At 40.7% G+C, this 17,139-nt stretch overlaps 1 protein-coding gene across 13 annotated transcripts in view; it reads left to right on the forward strand.

Annotated features, from left to right (window-relative positions):
- The window catches only part of SGIP1 (SH3GL interacting endocytic adaptor 1), a 214,827-nt gene that overhangs the window by 124,849 nt on the left and 72,839 nt on the right, over positions 1–17,139 (forward strand). For 8 of the 13 annotated variants that reach the window (XM_036351643.1, XM_036351642.1, XM_036351646.1 and 5 more), the window contains 2 exons: positions 8,141–8,152; positions 16,639–16,650. The exons of the other annotated variants lie outside the window; for them this stretch is intronic. In XM_036351643.1, the coding sequence (XP_036207536.1) occupies positions 8,141–8,152; positions 16,639–16,650 (24 nt within the window). The remainder of the gene's footprint in view (positions 1–8,140; positions 8,153–16,638; positions 16,651–17,139) is intronic. 13 annotated transcript variants of the gene reach the window in all.

Consider the following 17,139-nt stretch of genomic DNA (forward strand, 5'->3'; position numbering starts at 1 on the left):
TGTGGCTCCAGTAGCTTTTGTGGAAATGAGAAGATAAATGCTATGTTGCAAGATCCTTTTCTCATGTGCTGCCATTGGTTGAATTTTTTTTGTTATTTGGTGAGCCAAGAATCACCGCTCACTCACCTTAAGAAGTTGTCCATGTACACTAATAAAAGAGAAAGATGCAAATTGACCATACCCTTACAACTCCCCACAGCCAATCAGGAGTGAGTATGCAAATTAACCAAACAAAGATGGCAGGTTAATTTGTATACACAGATGCTGAGTGGCCGGGGGTGGGGCAGAACGCTTGTGTCGTCGCCATGGCAACGTCGCAGGCGTTCCGCACTGCCCCAGCCGCTCCAGGCCTCTGGGCAGTGTGGGAAGGCAGAAAGGCAGCTCCGGGCCAGAGCCAAGGTGGAAAGGCGGCTCCGCCGGAGCGAAGGCGGTGCTGGCAGCCAGGGGAAGGAAGGCCCATCTTGCACGAACCTTTGTGCATCGGGCCTCTAATAAATAAATAAAATTTTTAAAAATTCCATGTAGAAAAAAAAAGTTGTCCATAACTATAAGCAGCTGTGAAAATTAGTGTGCTGACTGAATGTCAGATGCTTCACATACAGTAACTCACTTATCTTCACCACAATCCTATTAGATAGGTACTATATATTATCCTCATTTTACAGATGAGAAAATCGAGGCATAGGATTAATTAGCTCACCCAAGGTGTCATAGCTAGTAAGTGAAGCTGCTGAGAGATTTAAACTCAGAAGGTCAAGTTTCTAACTCAGAACTCTTAACCACTATGTAACACTACTTTTGATAAAAGCTATTGGCTCTTTTTCAAGAGGAAAAATAAACATCTCATTAGCTCATCTAAAACATCTTACACACAGTTTCTGAGTATTCACAACCCTTTGAAGGTTGTCACTCCGACGGAACCTAAAGGGTTCATGATCCCAGCTCGGACACCCACCTCCCAAACTTTCTTCCCAGTCAATCCACAGACACGCCTTTCCATGGTATGTCATGTGTTGTTCCATGTGACGACAGCAAGGCTGAGCAACCAGTCAGGCCTAATTGCTCTGTGTCATATGTGAAATCTAGTTTATGAAAATGCTCTTGTTTCCTATTAAGACTCCATGGACCTTAAAGTGTTAAGGAATAACACCTCATATTTATATGGCTCATATATTTCAGTTCCCCTGATCAATCAGCAAGCATTTTTATATCAGTGATTCATTTTAATAATGGCTTACATTTTGTAAATGCCATCATGATCAGAAAGATGGAATGAACTGTCACACTATTAAGCAGGCAGAGAGATGGGGATCACCCCATTTTAAAGAAGAAACTAGCTCAGAAAGATCAAGAGGCTGCTGAAGGTTCAAGGGTCAGGACTCTGGCAACAGCCTCCTTTCTGCCAAGTTAAAAACACAGTATGTTTTCTCATCATCAAAGGAAGGATCTATGATTCATGTACCGTTAAGATCCCTCTGAGCTTTAATACTATGCTGTGTTTTCTAGCCTAAGAGGCTCTGTGGGAGACTCTGGTTTATGGACAGGTTGGGGATACAAGGGGACCAAGGAAAAGAATATTTCTTTGAAGCACATTATAAAACAGGAAAATCACAGGCTTTTGAGTCTGTATATTATTATCTGTATGTTAATGATCCAAAGTTTGTTAACTTAGAGCCTCAGATTCTAAATGTGTATGAGAACAAAAGTATCTACCTTCTCAGGATGGATGTAAAGATGACATGAGTGTATGTTTCAAAATGCCCAGTTCAGACCCTATAAGTATCATTTCCCTTTTCAGCTCTGTTTTCCTTGTCCTTAAGTTAGGAGACTTGTGGGAGGCAGAGAGATAACAATAGGGAGGGTGGTCTTGTGCAAAGTCAAAGAGAAGAGGGCTGGTAGAAATGATGTGAGGGTAGGTGTTGACCTCTCCTAGCATATATGCTAAGTGCCTCCTCCCATCCCCTGTAAAATTCAGTGATACAGGAATCAATTTGACATGGAGTTATGAAGGAGCAATTTAATCTTGTTCCTGGAGATTTGCAATCCATAATGGAGTTATTTAATCAAAAAATATGGGGAGGGGGGGGACAGCTTTGAACGGCAGACATTCTGGTGCTTCTTGCCTATTCCAGGTGGCCCACCCACCCTCCCACCCCCAAATTAGCCTGCCGGAGAGTAAAACCCATGAATTTGCTGCTGCTTGGTAACACCGCCCCCTTTCCTCTCCTCACTCTGGCAGAAGGTTGAGCACCCCATTGAGTTCAGTGAAAACAAGAAGTCATCAGTGGGGGAGGAGAGCTCCAGCCTCCTACCCACTGGCAGTTGCTCCTGTAGAAGCGCTGTACAGTGCAAGGGGAGCCTGAAGACGGCGTGCATTCTGATTCTCTGTTGCTCTCATTTTTTCCCCAAACCCTCTATGCCCACCCTTCTCTGATAAGAAGAAATCACTGAGTTGTTGTGTTTTGATCTCCTTGACAATGGCAGACTATGAATTTTATCTGGACTGACTTTGCCATTATTTCTCTTATTGATATTGGCTGTATCCTCTGAGTACATGGTATTTTGTTTCCCTTTGTGATATGCAAGAGAATTTCCTTGCATAAGTCCAAATTCTTTAATCATGTTCTACTGTCTCAGACAACCTGTCCTGGTTGAGGGGTTTCCAGAAACATGATTACCAGGATTAGAGACTGTAAACCCTTAATTTCTGTTACCAATTTAAAATCCAGTCGATGAGACAATACACCCACAATATTGAAACATAACATGTTAGACTATCCTCAACCAGACATAGCAAATTAAAGAATTATATGCTTTTAATTACAATCAGAAAGACTGATTTTTCTTTTTTATATCTTTACGGTCTTCTTTTTGGCTGAGTCCTACTGATGCAGAGTTTAGAATTTAAAACTTTTATTAGCTAATGGCCATAATCAGGGTAGAATAGGCTCTGTAGAGAAGCAACCAATCAGGAAAATAAGTTTGTAACAGAAGCATCATTTGTGAGCAATTAAGGAAATGAGAGTTTATGATAACTAATCCTGCACCTGGAAGTGTGGGTTCTTACTTCTTCCTTAATGGGGCCTTTGCTCGAGAGCCTACAACATTGAGTGGCATGTAGTAGGTCCTTAGGAAATACCTGTTGGTTGGTTGGATGAATGGATGTTCTTTGCTGTGAGGAATTATATGGAATTTGGTGTTTCACTGTGATATAATGCAACTTATATCCCTCGCATTATTTTATAGAGAGAGCAAAGGTATGGCTCTGCATTTCTTTGATCTTTTCCCCTTTAATTCCGTCAAGTTTTTCTCCATTTTTGGATGGATAAAAATGTGAACAATGGCTCCATTTCTTCTCTTACACTTTACAGAGTATTTTTTTAAAATTTATTAATGTGTTCTTTTCTGTGGGTGCTAGCTTTCTGTCATAATTCTCTTCCCAGTGAGAAGTCTGTTTTTTTCATCTAAAGTTTCAGATTTCAGTCACTTGACTCTGAGGATGAAGGACAAGTACTTTATTCTCTTTCTTATACGATTATATTTATTTTTATATTAAGTAGTTTCTATAATGAATTGTAGTATTTAATTGTATGAATTGTAGTATAAAAATAACTGTACCAGTATAAAAAAAATATCTATCTCTTTGTTCTTTGAAGAATTTTTTAGTGCCAAAAAGTATCTACAGCAATGAATGTACTTTTTAATTGTTTTAGAAAAAAATTTTAGCATGTGAATCACTCACATTAATTATGTCAGAAAAATGTTTCTTCGGTGACTGGGGGAAATTTTATTTTTAAACAGAATGAAGTAAGATTTCTTTTTGTCTCTTATATCTGCCTAAGGGCCAGCCACTCATTGCATGGACCTCAGGAACTATTGTTTTGTATCAGCTACCAGCGCAGCAGTGGTACAGAGCTGAGCATGCCAGTCTGAGCCTCTTGTCCTAAAGTGGCCAACAGACAGGGAAGGCAAGATGAGCTGGTCTCATTCTGTTTTGCCGAATTGAAATTTCCTTTCCACCTCCTAACTTATTTGAAGCCTGTCTTTATTTTATTTTGTTGACATGGTACATAGGGATTCAAGATATGCTGCCAAAGAGTAATGACAAATGACAGCATATGTCATATCCACGCATTGTCTGATAACTGTTCTATCTGTTTCATCGATGCCTCTTCTCAGTACTGAGCATCCACAGTTGAGAACTGATAAATAACAGCCATTAGCTGCATTGGAACAGAGTGGAGCCAAAGTCTTTGCAGGGGTCTCCAAGACCCTCATGGAGGGGAGACCCCGACCCCAAGACTAATACCTGCCACTCTTCCTTCTCCTTCTACTCCTCCCGGGCTCCCTGTCTGTGCCCTCTTCCCCCAGGTAGCTGCACTGTGGCTTCCCTCTCAGCTTCGGGTGTTTGCTCTAATCATTTTCTCAATTAGGCCTACTCTGATCACTGTACAGTGGGGCCTTGACTTACAAGTTTAATTCGTTCCGAGACCGAGCTTGTTAAGGAGCTCATTAACTCAAATTACTCTGTCAACTCAATGCAAAAAATCGGCCGAGAGACAGCTGGTATCTCAAAAAACTCGTTAGTCAGGACACTTGTAAGTCAAGGCCCCACTGTATTTAAAATCACAAAACTCTCTGTCTTGGCATACCCAAACCTCTTTACTTGCTCTGCTTTTAAAAATTGCATTCATTATCTCAAATACTAAATACTTTGCATATTTATTGTATTTATTATCTGTCTCCTTTTCCTACTACCAAAATAAGCTCCTTGGAGGGTTGTTGTTGTTGTTGTTGTTTTTATCTATTGTTCCTATTGTTTTGTTCACTAACATGCCTAGAATAGTTTCTGGTCTTTATTAGATATTCAATAAATATCTTGCTAATGGTTTAATAAATGAATAAACAGAATTCAGTTTTAAATGTTGCTGATTTCTAGCCCCTCATACAGAAATGTAGCTTTCAACAAAACCTAACTGGAATGACTAGTTGCATTCGAAAAGGATTTGGGGTAATTGCAGCCAGAGATTCTCCAACTGCAGAGAGCAGGGGTCTATGGGCTCCTTGGAAAGCTGTTGATCATAAGGATGAGCTACCTTTCAACAAGGTTTGCCAATTAGAGAATTATATTTTCTCAGGCCATGGGATGGGGAAATCCCTTCACTTAGAGAAGATTGAATGGTTATATTTTAGGTATATGTTTGTCCAATCCAAAAATTCACTTACTCTATTTCTAAGTACTAGTGCATGTGAGAGTATACATCTTTTTCCAGTGCTTTTATTATCTTTTCCATAATTAAAAATCAATTCTGGTGCAATTAGCTCATTTTAAAAAGGAAAATTCTCTTGCCATGTCTTTTTGTTTGTTTGTTTAACATTCTGATGAAACCCTTAAGCCAAGATTGGTATCTGTTAACAATTAAAGCAAAACAACATTTTAAATAAAGATGGTTTAATCATCATGTAGCCTAGAATGGAAAGGTGTGAGGAGGAAAGACAAGTGCTATATCATTTGTGTATTCATGCTTATTGCTCTGATTCTAATTAAAGAAAATACATTTAATTCTAGAAAAAGGCTGAGAAATTTACCTTAAAATCAGAGTTTAATTTGAAGATCTGAAAGCAGGCCTAGAAACACAAACTCACTCTCTGAAAAGCTCATTCTTTGAGACCTGCTATGATAGACAGGCATTACCTCACTCTTTCCATTGGAAAGATCCAAGATTATTTTACAAACTCTCTGATCTGTGAGTTTTTAGCTCTGTTGTTTCTAGATCCCAATGCTGAAAAGGCCCTGAAAGTGAGTTTAATCTGTTTAGGGAACTTGAGTTGTGCCAAGAGCCCACCCTTGACCAGGCTCTCTGGAGTTAGACAACCTGGGATTGAGCCCCAGGCTGCACTCCATTGTAACCATGTGATTTAGGATCCTATCATTGCCTCCTTTTCCTCATTGGTAAGTTAGTGATAGTAATGACACCAACCACCTATAATAGTAAAACAATAATAATAAGGCCTCCATAAATGTTAGTTGTCAATATCACCCTCTCTTTTAATCCTCACAATTCAACAAAGTAGCGGTCATCATTGCTTTACAAATTATGAAATTGAGGCATAATATAACTTTCTCAAGGCATTTAAAGAATGGGGGGCTAAGCTAATTTGAATATGTGTCTAGCACAATGCTTGGGGCTAGAGAGAGTCCATTCGTAACAATTACTGTGAACTAATTATTGAATGGAAATACCTAAATAATTCAGAACAAAATATAAACTGCAAAATATATACTTGCAACATGTACCTTTGTTTTCCTTGAGGCAATTAAATGCCAGGCAAATAAAAAGGCCTTCAATATGGGCTTATTATTTTGAACAAAAGGAATGTGTTCTCTAATAAGAGATGGAAACAATTTATTCTGACCTGGAGACTTCTGGAAGGCCTTAGGGAAGAAGTGTTACTGCTTTGAAAGATGAGTAAGTTTGTAACTAAGGGAGACAGAGACCGCATGGAAAGCTGAAGCAGCAGCCTGAGCAGAGGCAGAGCAGAGTGTGTGTCTACTGCACCGTGAGGAGATTCAGCAGAGTCTGCAGCTAAGTGTCGTTTCCTACAGAGCACAGTAGAAGACCAGGTCGTGAAGGTGAGCTGGAGCCCATCGTGAAGGCATTAAATGACAGAAGGGACATTCTATTTTCTGAATAATAGGGAGGTTTATGAAGAATGGAGTAATATGCTCACCTCACTAATTTTGGAAGTAATTCTGAGGATAGTGTAAAAGGATGGATTTAAGAGATGAAACGGGACATAGGGTCCATAGGCTAGGAACCACATAATAGAAAGTTCATGGAGTACTTCAAGAAATGAAGGCCTCGCTCTGGACAGCTGATGAGGAAATGAAAGAACATTCCAAGGAGCCAGAGACCACTCGCCAGGAAACTAATTTGTAATTGCCCATGGGGAGTGAGGAAAACTGAAAGATGGAATGAAAGAATGATGGTTGTAGCTGGGGCAGTGGTCGGCAAACTCATTAGTCAAGAGAGCCAAATATCAACAGTGCAACAATTGAAATTTCTTTTGAGGGCCAAATTTTTTAAACTTAAACTATATAGGTAGGTACATTGTTATTAACTTAATTAGCGTACTCCTAAAGCTTAGGAAGAGCCACACTCAAGGGGCCAAAGAGCCGCAGTTTGCCGACCACGGAGCTAAGGTATCTTGGGAAATGACAGGTCTGGGTTCCCTGACAAGACTGGACTTTCTGGAAAATCTCGTGCTCATAATCATGCCTGGCTTTAAAGCATTAATGACATTTTTCAACTCCTTTTAGTATTACAAAGCATACTTTTCTATTTTCAAGGAACAAATTTATTTGGTAAAAATAAACCATTCAAAAGAGAGCTTAGAATGTCCTCAATGAAGTCCATATCTATGCCCTCTATAGCCTGAACTTATAGGGGAGACAACACTTTACCTCTACCCATCTTAGGTGTTCAGCTGGACCTCTAACAAAAAGAAAAATTAACAAGAGAAAACCCACACAGAAATTTATTAATATTCAGACTCCATGTATGTGTGAAAGACACCCAGGAAAAATGAGCAACTCAAAGAAATGACATTTAGAATTAAATATCATATTTATAGGGAAAGGAGAGGGGAAATAGCCCTCTTAGGGGAGAGTAAATAATTTTTAGGAAAGATGAATGGACCCTTAGAAGAATAGATGGGAGGCATGATGGTTTGTGACAGTTTGTCTGTGTATGGTGTTGCCTTCTGGTCTCCTCTCTTGTGATGATTCAGTGCTCCCTGGTTGATGAAATTCCCAGAAGAAGGAGGAGGATTAATGACAATTGAGTTTCTTTTAGAGGATTTGTCTTTAGGCATTTGTTGTTTTCAAGTGCCTACAGCTCAAAATAATCAATATGCCAAAATGGCATATTTTGGGGTGGTCTCTGCTGCTGCCCTGCAATTGAAGCCAGCAGTCCAGGAATGACCGTATCAGACACTCACAGGAAGCATTTATTAGAGCAATACCTTGGAGAGCTGCTTTAAGCATGGTTATTCTGAGCCTTAAGCTGCTGCTTCTTGAAAATGCATTTCACCTCTTTTATGTTCTCCTTTTTTTTCCTTCCCATGCTTACGCTTTTAGAGGAAAAGTCCGGTAAGACATAACAATTCCTTTTCACATTTTGGCCAAACCTTTTTTTTTTTCTATTCATTTTCACCACCTGTATATTGAATGATGGATTGTGTTTAACACCTAAACAAGATTTTAAATTTTAAAAACAAATCTTTGTGAACCAGGGCAAGGTTTAATTATGTCCCAAGAGGGAGGAGGGGGGAGGAAGTTGGTTGCTAAGTGATTTTACCAGCTATAAAGGGCCACAGGGTAATTTTATAAAGATTCACATCTGACTCAATCACAGGCATATGACCAAATACTTTAGGTATTGAGTTTTGTTTATTGCAGCTTCCACTTGAATTAGTCAAGTTACATGTACATACTATGACTGGGCAAATATTTTTAAGTTAATTTTTTAAAATATACAACATGATAGTATCCATCCTGAATGAATGTTTGTGAAGCTGCCTAGAAAAGGGAAGTTACTTTCTTTTTCAGTTAATCTGAAAAATATCTCCGTATGATGATTACCAGTGGGAAAGGGGCTGAGAGAAACGGAAGAGGGCAAAGGGGGGATAAATGGTGGCTGAAAGAGACTTGACTTTGGGTGGTGAATACTCGATGCAGTATGCACATGATGTGTTATAGTGTTGTGTACTTGAAACCTGTATGGTTTTATTAAACGTCACCCCAATAAATTCAATTTAAAAATGTAAAAAAAAAAAAGAAAGAAAGAAAGAAAAATGGGCAAATGACTAGAATAGGCATTTCAGAAAAAGCTACCCAATAGAAAAATAAATATATAAAGTAAACCCATTAAAAGAAAAAAGGAAAAATATCTCCTTCTGGAGTTGTCAGAGACAAAAAAAGAGAATCTTTATAAAGTGTAAATCACCTCATGCATGTTACTTTTTAGTACCAGTGGGTGAATTTTAGTGGCAGCACAAATTTGATATGATGTATCTACATCTTTTTTAATTTTAGAACACTAAAACAAAACTTATTCTGAATATTATTTTACTCAAAAAAGACCCCCCAAAAAACAATTTTCTCTTCTCGGCTGCCTGGCTTATTGGGAACATGTTTCCAGGATTCGAGATGACCTTGCCACTGGAAAATATAAAATACTGTGTTTCCATGTTAACAAGCACCAGGTGTGCTTGGTTGATTCTATTTAACTCACCTAAGTGGATGCTACAATGACTGCTATAACTTCTCATCCTGCCCATTGACCTAAACCTGGCATTCTCTGTACCACGTCCATGTGATAGGAGGGAAGAGGAACAAAAGACACAGAAGGAATAAAGAACTGAGATCAAAATATGGACCCAGTGTCTTTGTTTCTCAAAATAAAACCAGCACCTGTTATTAGTATTATTACTAAACTAAATGACCCACTTCTGAGTAATTAAGTCAAATATGTGGCATACTATATTATTGGTGCACTTTTGTAACTTTGCTTTATATTTTGCCAATTTCACTTACTCTCCTTGAACCTGAACCTTTCTCTGAATCATTCAAATTTGGCCACTTCAAATATTGACTAGTCTGTGTGGCGTAAGTTCACCCATAGTGCTTTGAAAATTCAGTTTCTCATTGTTTTTCATCCTGTTGTCCTTACAGCAATTTTAACAAGTACTCTTTCCCATTTTTAGCTATATCTTTAAGGATGAGTCCTCTTCCCACTGCCTTGCCTCATTTTTTTCTTTGAAAATTTCATTTATCTTGTTGATAGCTTAATCTTGTCAACTCATAGTGATATCCTGTTTTAGTGATCTCTTGGTTTCTCTTGCCAAATGGAGTTTCAGAAGATTGTCTCAACCAAGTCCTACTGGACATGATGGGTATTCATTGTAATCTGGCTTGTAATAGATATAATTGAAATAGATATAATTGAAATACATATAATAGAAAAAAATTTAAATATAGACAAGCACCTACAATGGGCAGGTAGCAAATAGGTGCTTGCCAGATAGTTTGTCTTCATCCTAAAGCTTTAAAAACAAGTATTAATACTGGCTAGGATTAAAACAATTCTATCTAATAAATAACAAAAAGGGTAATTAACCATACCTCCGCTATGCTTCCCATTGGCTAATCAGGGCGATATGCAAATTAACTGCCAACCAAGATGGCGGCCAGCAGCCACACAGCTGAAGCGAGCAGGAGGCTTGCTTGCTCCAGTGATGGAGGAAGCCAAGGTTCCCCGCCTGCCACGGCCCAGCTCTGAGCTCCAAAAGCAACAGAGTTTCAATTATAGAAGCTAAACAAACCCCAGATACCTGCATTCAGCAGGCCGCTGCCTCAGAGCTGGAGCCGGCTCTCAACTCCAGTGACAGCAACAATGTTTCAATTATAGAAGGTAAATAAATCCCAGAATAAAAAGAAAAAAAGGAGAGGCTGGGAGCCTCAGTCACCGGCCAGCCTGAAAACGGCCCTCAGCCCCTCACCCAGACTGGCCAGGCACCCCAGTGGGGGTCCCCCAGCCTAAAGGGGGTGTGGCCAGCCTGAAGATAGCCAGCAGCCCCTCACCCAGGCTGGCCAGGCACCCAAGCGGTACCCCCAGCCTGATCCGGGACACCCTTCAAGGCAAACCAGCCGGCCCCCACCCATGCACCAGGCCTCTATCCTATATAGTAAAAGGGTAATATGCAAACTGACCCTAACAGCAGAAAGACTGGGAGTTACTGGTCACCATGACACACACTGACCATCAGGGGGCAGATGCTCAATGCAGGAGCTGCCCTCTGGTGGTCAGTGCACTCCCACCTGGGGGAGCTCTGCTCAGCCACAAGCCAGGCTGATGGCTGCCAGTACAGCGGTGGTGGTGGGAGCCTCTCCTGCCTCCTCAGCAGTGCTAAGTGTGTCCAACTGTAGCTTAGGCCTGCTCCCCGCTGGCAAGTGGACATCCCCCGAGGGCTGCCGGGCTGCCAGAGGGATGTCTGATTGCCATCTTAGGCCAATCCCCTGGGGAGCAGGCCTAAGCCAGCAGGTGGTCATCCCCCGAGGGGTCCCAGACTGCAAGAGGGCACAGGCCAGGCTGAGGTACCCGCCCCCCCACCCCAGTGCACAAATTTTTGTGCACCGGGCCTCTAGTAACATAATAATCATATATACCAATTCTTTCCTAGGAAATTCTCTAACTGGATCACTGAATTTGCTATGACTATATTATATAAAAATAATATGTGTTTGGTGCTTTATAGCTTTTCACGCATTTTTCTGTTTCCCCATGGTACTGAATTTAGCAAATGAGGATGTCATAAAATGTCATAAGCTTTGAAACCTGAGGCTAGTTATTTAGTGCTTTGGATAAGCAAGACATTATGTTTGGTTACTTTTTTTTACTTTGGCTGAGACTAAGCCATCCCAATTAACATAATTTATATTATTTTGTGCAAAAGAAAAAACAACCTTGTGTGGAGTAAGGACACTGGGGACTGCAAGGACATAGACTCAAGTATATTTTGTAGGGAATCATATACATGTTGCAAATCATATATATTTTACAAATGTAACATGTATAAATACAACCAAGTAGCCTTATTCTAGAGATCAAATCATAACTTAGTAGTATTTACCCACTTTGAAAGCAGCCTCAAAATACAGAGTTAGCTATCTCTGGAGTGAACATCAAAATAAAAGTAGAGGGGAAAATAAAATGTTTTTCAAAGCCTCCAAAATTATCAACAGATCTAGATAAATCTCGAATTGAACAATTAATGTTTAATTAGGAATGCAAGAAATTTGTTCAGAAAAATAAATAGGCCAATTGCAAAGTCCCTGTTTGAGTAATCAGTTGAAATTATAAAAACAGCAGATGAAATTTACCGAGAGCTTGTTTTCTGTGATACAAATGCATACAATCAGAGACAATTGGCCACCTGCAGCTTCTGAGCACTGGATAAGTGTTCTGTTATATAGTGCAGTTAAAAACAATTTTAGTCTGCATTTAAAAATTAGAACATTTGAATTTTTAAAAATAATTTAGATTGTGCATTTTCATTCAACAACTCTGAAGATCTGGCAGTACTAGGCCCACATTCGGGAACAGCAGGCACGAGTGTACCTGAGTAGTGGGCATTTAACCAAAACTTTGTGTAACATACATGCCCTTACACACAATACCCCAGCTCTTTGCCCTGAACACATTTGAGTTTTCAACACTATACTTAGAGTGTTCAGCTCATCTATATTAATAAAGGTGTACTATGCTATTTAGACCAGACAGCAGAATGACCTTTTGGACGTCCTTCCGGATAAAGCCACGGCTGCGGGGTCCAGGCAGTTAGGAGTGATTAGGCAGGCAGGCGAGTGGTTAGGGGCGATGAGGCAGGCAGGCAGAAGTGGTTAGGGGCGATGAGGCAGGCAGACGAATAGTTAGAAGTGATTAGTTAAGCAAGCAGAGGTGGTTAGGGGCAATCAGGCAGGCAGGCAAGCAGTTAGGGGCGATCAGGCAGGCAGGCAGGCCAGCAGTTAGGAGCCAGCAGTCCCGGATTGCAAGAGGGATGTCTGACTGCCTCTTAGGATATCCCCCAAGGGGTCCCGGATTGCGAGAGGGTGCAGGCCAGGCTGAGGGCCCCCCTACCATTCACAAATTTTGTGTACTGGGCCTCTAGTAGAATATAAGCCCAGATACTGAATGATTTTCCTTCCACCCTTGAAGCAAATTTATTGGTAGAACAAAGAATACTAAAGGCTTAAAGGCCATGGGAAATGACAGAAGAAACAGTAAAATAAAACTTTTAATAAGCAAAGACCCTCCCCACTTGGCTGATAATGATTTGACTGTCCATGTCCTTCAGCAGTGCCTACAGTTCCTTAATGATGATAATCCTATATAATAAAAGGGTAATATGCAAATTGAACCTAACAGCAGAACGACCAGTCACTATGATGCACACTTATCACCAGGGGGCAGAGGCTCAATGCAGGAGCTGCCCCCTGGTGGTCAGTGCACTCCCACAGGGGGAGCTCCACTCAGCCACAAGCCAGGCTGATGACTGCGAATACAGCAGAGATGGTGGGTGCCTCTCCTACCTCCTCAACAGCACTAAGGATGTCAGACTGGGGTTTAGGCCTGCTTCCTCTGGGGAGTGGGCCTAAGCCATCAGTCAGACATCCCCCAAGGGCTCCCAGGCTGCTGGAGGAATATCTGACTGCCAGCTTAGGCTCAATCCCCCGGGAAGCAGGCCTAAACTGGCAGGCAGACATCCCCCGAGGGCTCCCGGGCTGCCAGAGGGATGTCTGACTGTCAGCTTAGGCCCAATCCCCCAGGGAGGGGGCCTAAGCCAGCAGATGGACATCCCCCGAGGAGTCCCAGACTGCAAGAGGGCGCAGGCTGGGCTGAGGGACGCCCCCAAGTGCACGAATTTTTTTGTGCACTGGGCCTCTAGTTAACATATATAAAGCCCTTCAATTTGACTTCTGGCATGTGTTTTTTTTTCCTTTGAAGGTTTCAGATAGCTCTTAATTATGAACCTGAGGCTTTCTGGGTCTGACCTTTCCAAAGCTTCTACAGGGTCTTCTGGATTCTGGTTAATGAACTAGTGACTATATGAATTTGAACAGCTGTTCCTTGATGAAGGCATTTTGCAAATAGTTTCCAAAATGCTGTCTTATGAGGTGTCTTTTACTAGAAAAAAATACAGGAACAATTGATTAAAAGTTAGGTTTTTAACTCACTGGAAATTAAAATATGGTTTACTTTCGGTGGATTAACATGCTGAAATTATTTAGAAAAGTATTGTTCTCTATAATCTTATATCACTAAAATTTGTTGGATTTAAGTTTTTGCTTCTGGATGTCTAAAATCTGCATTTTATTTTGCATTATTTCTCATAATTTTATCTTGGGGGAACTTGTGTCATTTTTAATTCCCCCTTTGCTGTATTTTATATTACTTTTAAGAATGAATCGTTGCCCTGGCTGGTGTGACTAAGTGGTTAGAGCATCAGCCTATGCACTGAAGGGTCTTGGGTTCGATTCCCAGTCAAGAGCATGTACCTGGACTGCAGGTTTGATCCCTGCCCTGGTAGAGTACCTGTGAGAGGCAACCAATTGATGTGTCTCTCTCACATCAATCTCTCTCTCTCTCCATCTCTCTCTCCCACTCCCTCCCTTCCACTCTCTCTAAAAGTCAATGGAAAAATAATATCCTTGGATGAGTATTAGCAAAACAAAAGAATGAGTTTTTTGCCATGAAATTGAAACTGAAATCATAAATTCCCACATCTTTCGAGAAGATTGTTAATCTGGTCGTTAAATAATTATAAAGCATGCCCTAGGCCAGTGATGGCGAACATTTTGAGCTTGGCATGTCAGCATTTTGAAAAACCCTAACTTAACTCTGGTGCCGTGTCACATATAGAAATTTTTTGATATTTGCAACCATAGTAAAACAAAGACATATTTTTGATATTTATTTCATATATTCAAATGCCATTTAACAAAGAAAAATCAACCAAAAAAATGAGTTTGTGTGTCACCTCTGACACGCGAGTCATAGGTTCGCCATCACTGCCCTAGGCCCATGGTCGGCAAACCACGGCTCGCGAGCCACATGCAGCTCTTTGGCCCCTTGAGTGTGGCTCTTCCACAAAATACCACATGCAGGCGAGCATATACAGTGCGATTGAAACTTCGTGGCCCACGCGCAGAAGTCGGTATTTCATTGAAGAGCCGGTATTTTGTGGAAGAGCCACACTCAGGGGGCCAAAGAGCCGAATGTGGCTCGCGAGCCGCGGTTTGCCGAGCCACAGTTTGCCGACCACTGCTAGGCGGCTTGGCTCAATGGATAGAGTGTCAGCCTGCGGACTGACGCGTTGCGGTCAAGGGCACGTGCCTGGGTTGTAGGCTCAATCCCCTGAGGGGGGTGTGCAGGAGGCACCTGATCAATGATTCTCTCTCATCATAGATGTTTCTATCTCTCTCCCTCTTCCTTCCTCTCTGAAATCAATAAAAAGTATATTTTTTAAAAAAAGAATTATAAAGCCTAAATCTTTATATAAAATAGTATTTGAACTTCTCTCAAAACATAGTATGAATTAGTAAAAGAATTTAAGCCCAGAAATGCTTATTCATAAGTGTCCTTTTTTCTAATTTTATTTAAATTTCATCCGTGCCCTTAGATAGATTTAAAAGAGAGATGGAATCAACATGGAGCAGTACCTGGAAAGTAAGGCAAAAAATAAAGTCTAAACTCTTACAAGTGAAATTGTCTAGAGTAAATATATCTAAACTGGCTATTTAAAAAACTCATCTGAGAAGTAATCATTCCTGGACATTAGCCACAAGGGCTCTTTGCTTTTTAGGAGTTCTCCAACAATGTCACACTTGGTGTCCTAGAAAGAGCATGATAATGAAGAGTTTATAGACTGAAATTCTGTCTCTGATTCTACCCATTTGCTAGCTGTGTGTCTCAGCCTCACTTTCTTTATATCATAAAGGCAGCTGGACTAGATAGCCAGGGAGGCCTCCCACATTTAAAAGATTATAGGTTTTTATTTTCTGTATGTGTTCTGGAGATTAGAACCATCCTATTCATTTGAACAACCTTCTTAGTTACTTTTATATTTGTGCTCCTGGCCCACATTTGGAGATTTGGCCAATATGGGGTCCCAGGTGGCCTCTGGTAAATTCATGGGTTAACCCATATCCTGAAAGTGAAACTCTGAGCATCATCTCTTTCCTCACTCACCTCAGAGTCATCTTTGTTACTACAGAAAAATTTTAAAGAGGGGGCACTATCAAAGATTGTTGAGGTAGATTGATAGCAATAGTCAAAGTCTGAGGAATGAAAGAGAGAAATAGTATGTCTGCTTGTTGTGTTTTCTGGACATCAACTGGTCTACCAGTGTTTTATTGGTGCTGAACAATTTCATTTTCCCATCTGTGCTTGGCAGGGGTGCCTCATCTTTTCCATCACATTCCTACTCATTAATCGAGGCTGCCCAAACCACTAGGCCAAGAATGGCTACTTGCAAAATAAGGTCCTCATTGGCATACGTTCCACAGAACACTAAGAAAAGAACCAGGCTAAGAAGAGATGTCTCTAATCCTGGTCTCTGATTTTTGGAGTCTCCAATTCATGCCCTAATTATGTGGGAAATGCATTGCCTATAATGCTTGTTAACACCCTGTTGTGTGGGGAATCAGCTTTCCCTGTACTACCTATTCTCTAAAACCCCTCTCCCCAAATAATCTGGAGAAAAACTTCCCATGCCAACTTAACAAAATGTCTTACATGTTCCACCTTGTTCTTGTGTACCTGTAACTTGAAAGTAGTACATCCCTATGAGCAAAGCTATATTATACAACGGACAGATTCTCTTTAGAGTTCTCCTAAACTTTCTTATGTTTTAAATGAGCCACAAACACCACGACTGCCTGTCTTCCTTTGGCCTGATTACTTGGAGTGCATGTTTCGTTAGCTATTTATGAAGCCTTCTATTACCCAAGCCTGTTGACTGATCCATCATTCTCTGACTAGGTATCTGTTCTCTCTTCCTTTTTGCTGATCACAGAGGCGCAGCCCGGTAAGAACTTTCAACATTTTTATCTTAAACATGTATAAAGAAAATTGCTGCCAAGGCCAGATGGCCAGGTTGACTTCTCATCAAATTTATGACAGCCCAGTATGAATGAGGCAGATGAATTCAGTTTACTGGTTGGAAGTGTCTGGTCCTGAAAGTGTCAATAACATACTTTAGGATTATAAGAGCACTTCTCCATTAATACATTAAACTAAATTAATACATAGGTATCCCAACTCCTAATGTGGTGTGTGTGTGTGTGTGTGTGTGTGTGTGTGTGTGCGCGTGTGTGTGCGCGCGCGTCCACATGCATGCGCACACGAGCAAGACCTGGAGATTGGCCAGAAAGCATCATAGAAGTTTATAAGAAGTGTATAAGTTTGAAGAATAAGAAAACTTTAAGGAAGTAAGGAAACCATTTTTAAGACACGTGGTTTTTAAGACTGAATTTATAATAAGTTGCACTGGCCAGTGTACACTGATACATAGTAA

The sequence above is a fragment of the Myotis myotis genome, unplaced genomic scaffold (genome assembly GCF_014108235.1).
Source record: "Myotis myotis isolate mMyoMyo1 unplaced genomic scaffold, mMyoMyo1.p scaffold_m19_p_2, whole genome shotgun sequence".
Lineage (NCBI taxonomy): Eukaryota > Metazoa > Chordata > Mammalia > Chiroptera > Vespertilionidae > Myotis > Myotis myotis.